General features: G+C 38.7%; 1 protein-coding gene across 8 annotated transcripts in view; it reads right to left on the bottom strand.

Moving 5' to 3' along the window:
• The window catches only part of CD44 (CD44 molecule (IN blood group)), an 86,988-nt gene that overhangs the window by 25,169 nt on the left and 48,843 nt on the right, over positions 1–12,976 (bottom strand). For 5 of the 8 annotated variants that reach the window (XM_079787202.1, XM_079787203.1, XM_079787204.1 and 2 more), the window contains exons 6-7: positions 8,287–8,412; positions 5,625–5,738 (exon numbers count right to left, since the gene is read on the bottom strand). The exons of the other annotated variants lie outside the window; for them this stretch is intronic. In XM_079787202.1, coding sequence (XP_079643328.1) covers positions 5,625–5,738; positions 8,287–8,412 — 240 coding nt within the window. The remainder of the gene's footprint in view (positions 1–5,624; positions 5,739–8,286; positions 8,413–12,976) is intronic. 8 annotated transcript variants of the gene reach the window in all.

Here is a 12,976-nt window from a genome sequence, read left to right as displayed (position 1 = left end):
AAGAATAGAGAAGGTATTTGTTTTATAAGTCTGGGGGTGGGGGGTGGGAAGGAGAGGAGGAACTTGTATAATCAAGGAGAAATCTCCAAACAGACATGGCAAAAGGGCCAAATGACATCAGACAGGTATTTTTCTCAAGATGTCTGGCTTCATTTCTTCAAATATTGGGGTTCTGACCATATGCTTTCTAACAAGCACAGTATTTTATAGAACCATGCTGTAAAGTGTGGAGCCACATCATAGAGTAGATTCATTTATAAAACCAAAGGGAGTATTTTACAAGATCAGAGTTTCTGCTACAACCTCACCAGGGAATGCCCCAAACTAGACCTGAAAATGCCATACACAAGGGCATATTGTCTGTGTCTCCTTTATGGGCTAGTATCGATTCCTGTTGAGGGGATTTGTTACAAGCATTTAAGGGATGGCTCTGTGTTGACCGTACCATAACTTATTAAGGAACCTTAACATCTTGTGACAATTCCTTCAATATCTTATTTGTTCAATGTCCTCAATGTTCAACATGTAACCCAAGAGGAAGTTTCCACCCAAGTTTACTTGTTAAGCCATCCATTACCAGCTGTCCCTGCTGTTGAATAAGAGTTCTTTGGGCGTTTGGAGATATTCCTCATGCCCTCCATTTGCAAACCACTGCTCTTTCTGGGTAGATATTTCTGCAGTTGCACTACTAGGGTTTGCCTGGGCTGTGTGAAGAATTTCAACTGTGAGCCATTATTGTTCAATTTCCTCATCAACAAATATCTTTCTACTTTATATATACAAGTGGGATAGAAGGCAGAAAAGAAAAGCAGCAGAGAGAGAGAGAGAGAGAGAGAGAGAGAGATCACCGATAGTCCAAAAGGGATATTAGAAATCAAATGACCTAATCTTTTAATTTTTCAGATGGTAAAACTAGGGCCCAAATAAGATTTGATTTGCTCAAAGTCAAATAGCCAGATTGGCACAGTCAGAACTATACCATGGGTTATGAATTCCATTATCCTTATTTTACTAGAGTCTATGGCTTCATAGATCTTGTCTCAGAGAATTGCTCAGAGAATTCATCTCTTTGCTCCAGTGATTTTATTACAAGGAATATCTATACTAATAATAACCTAGGTGGTGTCACACCCTCACGTCGTCACAAGATGGCCAACACAAGATGGCCAACACAAGATGGCCATGTGCACAGTGGAGGCCGGGCCATCGCGCATGGAGGAGGCGGGTCCCAGTGGAGGAGGTGGGTCGCGGCAGGGGAGGGCATTTGTAGGCAATCAGGCCAGCAGGGGAACAGTTAGGTGTCATCAGGCTGGTAGGAGAGTGGTTAGGGGGTGATCAGGCTGGCAGGCAGAAGCAGTTAGGGGCAATCAGGCAGGCAGGCAGGTGAGCAATTGGGAGCCAGCAGTCCCGGATTGTGAGAGGGATGTCCAACTGCTGATTTAAACTAGCAGTTGGACATCCCCCAAGGGGTCCCAGATTGGAGAGGGTGCAGGCCGAGCGAGGGACACCCCCCTCCCATGCACGAATTTCGTGCACTGGGCCTCTAGTCTCTCTCTATATATAAGGCTAATAAGCAAAGTGTCCCCTCTGGAGCTCAACTGGAAGACCAGGAGTTCGATTACTTGCTATGACATGTGCGGACCACCAGGGGGCGTCACGAAATGAAGGAAGGCCCTGGCCAGCTGGAAGGCCCTGATCGGCCCTGACCCTACATGCACATGCCCTGACCCTACATGCACAGGGCCTCCAGTATTACATAACAATAGATGACAAAAGAGCCTAGTAGGAGGCCTTCTGAAATGGTGGTCATGTGACCCATCATCACAGGCACTGGAAATGCACCAGCAGTGGATTTGCCCAGCATGGAGGATGCTGGGAATGACTGGGTTGCTTCTCCACTGGCACATAGTGAGGTTATACCTATGTGGCATTTAAAATTGCCACACTTTTAGCAAAACTACATTTTCTAGCAAAAATTTACTTTCTAACAAAATTTATTCAGTGGAAGAAAATTATTCTCTCTAGTTTGGCATTATATAAACAATAGGAATGTGTGACAGGCTTAAAATTTCAACCACTCAGTTTTGTAATTGTCCAGTTTTAAAAGGACAAAATGATTGAAATGAAATTATATCAGGGTGCCAATGGGGAAATTAGAAAGCCACTACATTTTCTTCTAAGGCAACTAATAGCAACTTGTTAGTTTTCAAGAAAAAGAGAGTTTATAAACTTGCCGAGTTGAAGTACACTTTGCAATTTGTAAAACTGATTGAATTTCATTATTTTAGAAAATATGTGTAATTTCATAGTAGCAAAAATATTTTAAAAATAAAACTTATTGCCCTAGCCAGTTTGGCTCAGTGGATAGAGCATCAGCCTATGGACCAAAGGGTCCCAGGTTGGACTCTGGTCAAGGGCATGTACCTCGGTTGCAGGCTCCTCTCGGCCTGGGTCCTGGTCTGGATGTATGCAAGAAGCAAACAAACAATGTGCTTCTCCACATCGCTGTTTCTCTCTGTCTTTCCCTCTCACTTCCACTCTCTCTAAAAATCCATGGAAAAATATCCTCAGGTGAGGATTAACAAAAAAATAAAATTAACAAAAAAATAAAAATAAAACTTATTGCCCGGCCACATGGTTCAGTGGTTGAGAATCGACCTACGAATCAGGTCATGGTTCATGGTTCGATTCCTGGTCAGGGCACATGCCCAGGTTGTAGGTTCGATCCCCAGTTAGGAGGCAGCCAATCAATGAATCTCTCTCATCATTGATGTTTTTCTCTCTCCCTCCCTCTACCTTCCTCTCTGAAATCAATAGAAATATATTTTTAAATAAGTAAATCAGTAAGTAAGTAAGTAAATAAATAAAACTTATTGTCTTCATTCTACCCTAGCACTGCGGTTCACTTGTTATCAGATGGAAGGGAAAAAGACCTCAAAATCTTAAGTTTTACTTCCCACTGACTGAATCATTGCCTCCTGACAAGTAATGAAGTTAGAAAAACCACTGAGTGCAATTATAAGAAAAATTTCACCCAAACATAACCCATTGATTCAGTTTTCAAATGCATGAACACATGCGCATACACTCCCCCCCCCCCCTCACACACACACACATGCACTACTCTATATGATTTCTATCATTATCTTTATAAACAAAATGATCCTTTAAATACCCAGTAACCCCACTGTTGTTTTCAACATATGGGTTAACCGAGTAGGATTTCCACTGTAAAATATAAAGGTTGATTCTCTTCTAGAAGGTGTAATGTTCTCATTCAACAATTTTATTTAACTATATGCAAATTATTAGAACAAGAATAAATTAAATGTTTGGATTTTTGCATAAATTTTCCAATTAAGTTATGACATCCTTACTTCATATTTGAGCTTTGTACTATAATCAAAAAGAGGGTCATTTCTGTATAACACTCAAGGGCTTCATCAGTTTTCCCCAGGCCCTTTCCTTAGACCTGTGACATAGCCACATAATTCTTTGATATGTCTGTTGTGCTGTAACATTCCTTTGATAAGGTCCAGAGGTCACCACCAGAATCTCTTTATGTTTTGCAAGTGCTGAGAAAAGAATTGCTGAGGCTAGTGCTGCTTTCCCTCTGGGAGGTTCTGTTATGTCTGGATTTTCAACTACCCTTCAGTAATGATGTCCCCCCACCATCACCTTTTGACAATAAGCTCATGAATTCCAAGCTTTTTAAGTAGCTTTCTGCTTTTTAAGTACAAATTGTCTTAAATAATCTCTGAAATATAGTATTGGGTCCCAAAGAGGACTGGTATAGAATCCCATTCTGTTTTGTTGTTTGTTTTTTTGTTTTGTTTGTTTGTTTATTTTTGCATGTGTGTGTGTGTTTTTAATCTGTAATTATTTATTTATTTTTTGACAGAATCCCAGTCTGAAGAGACAACTTCTTATTTCTTCTTCTATCAGAAGATGTTTCTCTCTCTCACCCTCTACCTTCCTCTGTCAGAAAACTCTGTTCTTAACTCAGCCCATAATCCTCATGCATGTAGCAAATCTATCAGGAAAGTAGTGAGGTGTAGGCATGTTGGACATATTCAGTGCAATATCCAGGACTTATTAATCTATGTCTTAGCTGATGTCTGTAATGTTTCTTTTGTTGTCTGAGGAACATCCCTCAAACCAAGGAATTCCCAAACCCCTTTGCCTTCTCCCTTTGGATTCTAAGTGGATGTTTCTTACATTTTTGCTTTAGGAATATCCAAGGCTAGGAGAATGACGATTGAGGCATAGTTTAAAAAATGCTACAGGCTGTTATCCTAAATTAAAGCTTCTTCTATTCCAAACATGATAGGCATCTCTCCAAGAAACAGATGAAAGAATATATACTTCCTACTTTTTTTGTCCTTTCCTCATTGTCTAGTAGTGAGTGAGACTTGCGAGTGTTTTAGAAAACCTGAGATATTTGCATATAAGTACAATTAATAGCAGAAAATATGTCCCCAAGTTACCTGGGCTTAAAAACAGAGAAAGAACAGCCATAGTTTTCAAATATAGACCATCTGAGCTACTAACTCTCCTCTAAAGAGTACAAGGGATGCCTTTCTATAATGCAGTGAGGAACAGAATGTGAAGAAGAAACTGCATTCCTAAAAGATCTTCATAGAAAATAGGATTACCAAGATCATGGCACCAGTCAAGCTTTCTTTCAAGGTGCCACTAGTAAGCACCAACAGAATACACTCTTCATTATACATTTTCATAAACACATACAAGTCATGCAAATGGAACCTCTAGGAATCTTTAACTCAAAAACCTTATCTCAGATATTTTTTAAGTTTCACTTTTTAAGTATGTTGTCTTTTGGGGCAACCTGGCAAGTTAGCATTTTTTCTTCCAATTTCTAAGACTTGTGTGCAGATTTGACAGCTCTTCATGCTCTGGGGATTTAAAAAAATTTACTGTGTGGGAATAGGTGGCCATGTCTAAAAATAGTCTTCCCTATTCTTTGGAATGACTTCACTGGCTCATCTAACCCAGAACTGCTGACCGCCATCCTTCTTACTTGTGCTTGTAGAATGCTGGGTCTCCTCTTCATCATCATGCTCATGGTGAATGAGAGGAGACTGTGCTTCCTGGGTCCAGTTTTCTCCATAATCACTGGTTACCACTTCTGTCCACATCCGTTGTGATGATGTTTATATACACTGTAATTTTTTTTATCAACTAACCTTTGATGGTTTGTTCTTCCATTAAAGCACATGATATTTAACAGTTCAATGCCTGAGCATCTACTATCCACACTTCTGAGTGACTTCACTAATCTTTTGCAAGGAAAATAAAACCATTGGGCACGGAATTTCTTAATGACGACTTGTTATTCCACCATAACCACTTTCTCAAGGGCAGCACCATAAACCATTTCAATGTATTCATTCTTATAATGGGGCAACATAAAATATCTTGTGCCCAGATGGTATGATTGATAAATGACCCCTAAGTTGAACTGAGTATAATCATGAAAGTTCTCTAAAAATTTGTGATGAGATATTAACTACATTTCCCACTGTGTCCTTTCAATTGACCTTTGCAGCATCATAGACTTTGAGGGGAAAAATATCTTTAATTAAGAATGCATATCCCATTACCAGTCATCCTTGTGGTTGTCTGAAGTGATACTTCTGGATTTAAAAATCCTGGGCTCCACTGGCTCCAATCCTGGTTCTGTGTTGAGTGGTCAAAAACCCGTGGTGTGGTTGAAACTGTGGTAATGATGATGAGGTTATTAGGAAAATGGTATTTCTTGAGCCTTCACCACCTGTTTTGCACTTTTTCCCCTTCTTTGGTCTGTCCAGTGAATCATCTATACCAGTTTGTATAGATGGTTGAGTGGAAATGGAAGGAAAGCAGAGAGTGCCTTCGGCTTGGTCCAGCCATATTGTCAAGCATCTCAGTGTCCTTTGCATTCTGCCATAGAATACTTTGGGGCCAGAACATGAGATCTTCTGGAAAAAGCAGCCAAAGAAGCTGCAGCAGGGAGAAGAAAGCTTTGGAAACACCAGCCCTCCACCGAGCATAACCAAAGATGGCAGAGCGTTGCCTATCCATGCAGTTGGTAATGTCCCTTTGCATTTGAAAGCCCAAGGAACTTGCATCACTGGTACGTGCACTACATGTAGATCCTCAGGATGAAGAGGTAGGTACCTGGAAGTTATTCCATGATGATCACTTTATTTCATTTGTAGTTTTGGTGGGGAAAGAAATACTCTGGGCATCCAGAACTTTCCTATAGGTGATTCTAAGAAAGATTATCTACCTATAATAGCCATATGATTTAGCTCTACACTTCTGAATATTTATCAAACACCTATGATACTCATCAAATACAAAGCACTTCACCAGCAAGCCATTCACAGCCATTGCGGCGGGTCGGGGGGTGGGGGATGGGGGGCAGAGAACAAGACGAATAGATTCAGTAGGAAAACACCATAGGGAACCCACCACCACCATCACAGAAGCTCACCAGGGGCAGGGGGGAAAAAGTCATAGATCCACCAGTGCTCTGATACTGTCACCCAAAATGATAGAGCTGGAATAGGAGACACACCCAACAGAAGGATTATGACAAAATCAGAACCAATGTCTTTTGTGAAAAGGTTATTGGCAAATCCATCCTAATTCTTTCAAACTTTATATTGATACCCAAATAATACAAAACTCTTTTCAGAACTATACTATTATCATCTCTATTTCACCAGTTAAGAAAATCAGGTTTAGAATCATTGACCATGTTCGCAATAAGTACGAAAGAAGTGGCAGTTTTCACACCCTTACAGAAGAGAGAGGCATCCTGTTGAATTATGTGCACAGGTGCCAAGCAGAAAAGTGAAATGAAACTGGAAAATATACCACAAAGATGAAAAATATCAAGGGAAGTTTTCCTCTGGAGTGTGATCACAAAATTTATTTTTAGGTTGATCTGTTTGGATTACCACCCAAAAGTGTTTAGTTTCTCATGTTTCAAGACCATCTCTTTGTTGGTGGCCCCACCTGGAAGATGGGGCCACATCCTATCTCAGGAGACAGGGTAATAATAAAGTTCCAGTGTTTTTGGTTATTTGGCTTTCTTCCTGAAGTTACTAGAAAGAGTTTCCTTGTTCCATAGACTAACCTCTGCAGAGGTGTCCAGGCTAGGAGTATACCATATGCATCTAGTTTATCTCAAGTTTTTGTTTTATCAATGCAATATTTTTAGATGCTTTCAAGGTCTAAGCTATTTTTTTGGCTCTCTCCCTCCCTGAGTGCTGTCCATTTGGGGATGATACTCTCAGATTAGAATGGACAGAACCCAAAACAGCTCACGTGGCACCCTAAATGGAACCTTCCCTAAGGAAAAGCAGAGCTGTTATGAAATCAGGTCCAGGATTCTCATGTCTGTTCAGCAATATCCTAGATCATTACAGGTATGAATAGGAAACTCAGTCATCTGACAGAATATTAGACCAATCATTGTATTTTTAAAGGACATTTTTCAGCTCAATTTCCATCTCTTTTCTCAAAAAGTTTTATAGTTGTCACAAATTTGAATACTATTATGCAGTGGTTTCACTATTTTTTCTTATAATTGGCACTGTTTTGTTCAAGCTCAGCTGACATTTGTCTTTTGCTTCAATGTCTTTCTGTTATATTGGTGCCCAATTTGTTTGTTAAAACTATGGATTTATCCCCTTGACCTCAATCAGGTTTTGATTAACTAAGACAATTCTTGAGTTCTAGTTCCCATTGTTTAAGCCTTTCTAGGTCTTTCTAAGTCTTCAATTTAGGATCATCTACAACTTTGAATTAATATCCTTCCAATCACATTCTCAAGTCCATTGCTTCAATAGACCATGAGTTTCTTGAAGGCAAGAGCTCTGGCTTTTTTTCATATTTGTGTTACCAGCACCTAGCACAGTGACTACACAATGAATATTTATTGTAATATTTTACTGTGCCATTTCCTGACAAAGTTCAATGGTTCCAAAAAAAATCTGTAGCAGCAGACCACATAAATAAAACAGGAAGAACATGAGGCACGAGGAATTTTATAAAAGATGTTTTTCCCATTTCTCCTCCAAATTCAGTTTGGCTTCTATTAAAAAAAAATCTATTTCTTCCTTTAACATCTCATCAAGGTATAACTAAGGTGTGGTCATAGGCTTATGCTCATTGTTCATATTTACTGTTTCCCAAAAGAGATACTATTGGGCATCACTCAGATTAATTGGTAAGCCTTGCATAAATGGTTCTACTGTAATTGATTATTCTTACTGGTGCTGGAGATAAAATCTTCATCATCATCAATGCCTGATCCAGAATGAATGGGGTGTTTGTCTCTTTCATCTTCATTTTCTTCAGTTGGCGCCCAGCCTGCTGAGATGATATTTGAATCCGTACCTGTTGTGGTGACTTGCATTAGTAGCTGAGCTGGATGCCAAGTAACCCATTCGACAAAGGAATAAAATCAGGCACAGAGTGTAAGATGGAATTACCAAGATTATAAGAAATAAGTGAAACATTTGGCGCGTATACCTCTAAATTATCATATCTTGGTCTCTGAAGCTAAACTATAGATCTAAAAACAATTTCCTATTATCTTTACAATTGAACATTCTCTTTAAGAAGTTAAAGAATAAATGTAGACACAACCCAACCAAAGAAGTAAAAGAAATGAAAGGCCAATAAACACTGCCTCATGCTTTTAGATACACTTATTAACTTATTAAGCACATGTTATTAATATCTTTCCAATCACATTCTCAAGTCCATTGCTTCAATAGACCATGAGTTCCTAGAAGGCAAGAGCTCTGGCTTTTTTTCCATACGCCCAGAATAGAATGGAAATATTTCACATGTGCCTATTTGCTTTGTCAAGCTACTTTAAAAAACCCGTGGACTCTAAATACATCAGTCATTTCTAAAATTCCATAGATGTATTCACAATTTGCTAATTCATTTTTTATCTTCTCCAGCATCATATCAGTGTACTGTAAAGGCAAATGAAAGCTACAATGCAGTTCCCAACAATACTTTAGCATATGGGGGGTGGGGGGAGGTCAGTTAATTAACAGAGAAGTCATAGCTAGCATTTGTTAGTCAACCCTTCTGATTGCCGAGAGGGGCAGCCAGGATTTGGAGAACTCTCCCTCTTCTCCTTGTGGAAGCAATCACAAGAAAGACGGAAACCCTCCACCTCTTATCCATGGTTACTGCAGAAGACGTCTCTTTACGCAAAGGGTTTCCTACATTTTGAATCAGATTCACGTTATCTTTTCATCTGTTAGTATCTACCCCAAGAATAGTTCCACTAATCAAAATTTGCTGTATTTTGTTAGCTCTAGCTAACAAATAACTTTTCAGGCTATTGTCTTTTTCTCCTGAAAAGTAAAAAATGTCAAATGGCTTTAATCATTGTAGAACACCTTTCAGAGTCAAAATTTTGTCTGTCATAAAGAAGTACCTGGCTCCTTTCCACATTTCCCCTTATTAGCCTCTTCCTGGGCTATCTTAATTCTATAGAGTGGAAAGAAGAAATGTGCTTAATAGTGCTATAAAATCAAACATACAGATCTCAGAGCTCATGGTCCTTCTAACATCATTGAAAACATTTGTGAAACCAGAATGGACTGTAGACTTTGACAGTATCCCCAAGGTCAATGAGAATTATTGAAGACTGTCAAGAAAACATATGAAATGAGGTAATAATAACGCATTACCAGCCATTACTGTTGTTGTGGGAAGATGGTTCTTGGACTCTGATGGTTGAAACAACCATGAAAACCAATCCTCAGCTTCTCGCCTCTTAAAAGCACAGAAGTTCCATTTCTTTCAGAGGCCCAAACTGGAGTTCATAGGATGCCAGAGATGGAAGGACCCTAAATATCATCTGATTCATGCTGCTCATCTCAAAGATGAAAAAACTGTGCTGTACAGATCTTGACTTGTGTGAAGTCAGAAAACTAAACAACAGAGAGGTCTCAAGAGGAGCATGAAAGCTGTCTTTGAATTTTGAAAGGCAATAATGTAAAAGAGGAATTAAAATTTTTGTCTGCTCCCAAAAGGCTAAATTGGAACCTTTGATGAGAGTTTTTGGGAGATGGCTATTCCTCCAAATGTTGAATTTAAAAAATTAATAATCTGAACTACCCAACAATGAGCTTCTTCATGAAGAATGATGTGCCCCACCATCAGAAAGATCATTTAGGAGGAAAGTTGTGTAAGAGATTAAATGATTAGAAGTTTTAATGGAACTAGACCATTTAAAATCTCCAAATCTGAGCATCTATGATTCTAAAACCCAGCTCTTCAGATTCTTAGCCCTTCATCTTCTGCACATTCTATCTTGGCCAACCAATATCATTCTCCAAGAATTTGGGATATGATATTTCTGTGAGCAATTCCAGATACATAATCCCAAATACACAGAAAGATGACACAAGAAATGAAAAAAGGGGGGGGGGGGGGGAAATGCCTTTCTGCTTTTCTCCATTTAGAGTCAAAATCCTCTAGCAATCTTGCCCATGGTCACGTTTTATATTAACACTATATTTTGCACAACAGAGCAGGACATTGTGAATTCCAGTTTTGAAAAGAGGAAAATCAATCAGGAAAGACAGAGATGAAGTAACCCAGTGATCTCACTAACAAGACCAGAAGCAAGAGTCATGATTTAAAAACTATTAAAGACTGCCAATTCTGTAATCATAACGTGCATCAGAAGAACATTAGATAATAGAGGACAAACTGAAAAAAGTTTAAGCAGAGAGACTGAAACCATCATTAAATTCCCAAATACAAAAGTAAGCTGAATTAGATTTCATTTTTCTAGCTATCAAGAAAGTTCAGAAATGACCCAAGGTGAACCATTGACAAGACCGTTTCCTTCACAGTGTTTATCCTATGAAGATGAACATTTCAAACATTTCAAAATAGCATATTCTTTATTCTGCAGTATCTATCTTCCTCCTCCCCCCTCCCTCTCTCCAGCATTATCTTAATCACTATAATATGCAGTCATAACATTGGCACTATTTTCCTTACTTGAGCATTTGTCAAAATAACAAATATAATTTATTCAATGTCTTAACAGCTAAGCAAATGTAAAGGACAATTTTGATTACTCTCCTTCTGTAGAAAGAATACCTAATTATTTTGAAATATGACCAAATCCTCCATCAACGAAAGTTAATAAATGAAGACATGCTTGCAATCTCCCATTATTATAGTCTTTGAATCTTTTCCCACAAAAGCTCTCAGGTCAAAATACTTTGCAGAAGCTTAGGGTTAACAGTCAAAGATCCAGGGAGCTTGTTAGAGGCCTTGATTCTGATGTAAAGCATTAGGTCACTTCCTACACTTTGCAGTTGAGGTCTTAGATGTCCACATAATTATCCCAGGCCTACGCGTTCCATCTGAAGATCAAGATTTCCCTCTGTTATTACTGACTGTGGTAATTAGCAGAAAGTAGGAGTATGCATTTTCTGATAGACTTTTCTCTAGAGTACTTACTCTGAAGGACTCTCCGAAGGGAAGCCCCTAAAGAAACAATAATTCTGATTATTTGGCATGTTGCTTAGGAGTACCCAGTAATATTCCAGACTCATAAATGAGATGGTACCAGACCCTGCTCTCACTAACAATCACGACGGAGCATCAGTAGAAAATGATAACGGATGTCCTTTTCCTCAACACTAAAAGACTTGGCATTCAGGACAACAGATAAGCAGAAGACATAACACTTTACTGGTCGTTGGTGTTGTTTGATCCTGAGTCTTAGGTTGTGAATATCAAACCAAGACCATATCCAAAGAATGTGTTCCTGAGCTGCTGAATGGCTGTTTGAGTGCACAGTGGCAGTAACTGAATCAATCATAAAAACATCGTTTAGTGAGGCCTTTCTACAAAGCCTTTACTCTCAGTTCTGTCTATACATAATGTCTGTGTCTATTATAGAATGAAGATTATAAAAGAAGGATCGAGGCCTGGTTTTACATTTCCACTCTCCTAAAGCCTCCTGGAATCTTAGGATAACGTCAGAAATGCAAATTGTCTATGGGTGTCAATTCAGGGCTACTCATTCTTCAAATGGAATCCCCTGAATACAGGCTCAGGGAGAAATCAAGTAGCAACTTAATCACCTATGATGGAAAGAGATTTTATATTTACTTGACTGGATGACTCAGCTATGCACTGAAGGTCTTCAACACAGAATTTCATAAAGTTGCTTTTATTCATCTATTTTTGGAGTGTCTTAAGAGATGCACCTGTATTTTTGCGTCTGCCACTTTACCCAGGTAGCTCGTGATGACAACTGGCATTTGAAAGCTCCACTTACACTCATTAACCTCACGTCAAGCTTCATACTTTATATAAGTCAAGCAGGAACTTTGCAAAGGGTATGTGTTCAACGTGTTGAAATCATATCTCAAGCATCCGTCCGTCACTTTCTGTCACTTTTAATTCTAATTCAGAATGTGTTTCCAGAAAGGAAAAACAAACTTTCTCAAGTTAAAAAAAAAAAAAAATTCTGGACTCTGTTCAAATTAGAGAAAGGATGGTTGGTAGTATTTTACAATTTGAAATCTCTCATTTGACTCTCAAGTTGGACTGAATCCAAAATGTTTCCCTGTAGACAAAGAATGTCAAATATCACCAGAATAAACATCTAAACCACTTGTGAAAATCTGATAAAAGTTCTAACTTTTTTTCCTTAAAAAAAGTGATCCTACACATACACATTCTAAAATTTTTGCCTATTATTTCAGGTGGTCTTGTATACCATATGGCTGTCATTGAATCTACTGAAAGTCAATGAATTCTGGGTTAAAAACTTTGACTCTATACAGGCCAAATGTCAACCACCTGCACAATATATTCTATGCTACCAAGGACACATTTGCTCAGAATAAAGAGTAGAGAGATAGGAGCCAATCTCACCATTGATGCCCTGAGATAAACCTGA

This window comes from Cnephaeus nilssonii (assembly GCF_951640355.1).
Source record: "Cnephaeus nilssonii genome assembly, chromosome: 13".
Classification (NCBI taxonomy): Eukaryota; Metazoa; Chordata; class Mammalia; order Chiroptera; family Vespertilionidae; genus Cnephaeus; species Cnephaeus nilssonii.
Note: the sequence above shows the minus strand (reverse complement) of the source record. Positions and strands in the feature narration are given on the sequence as shown.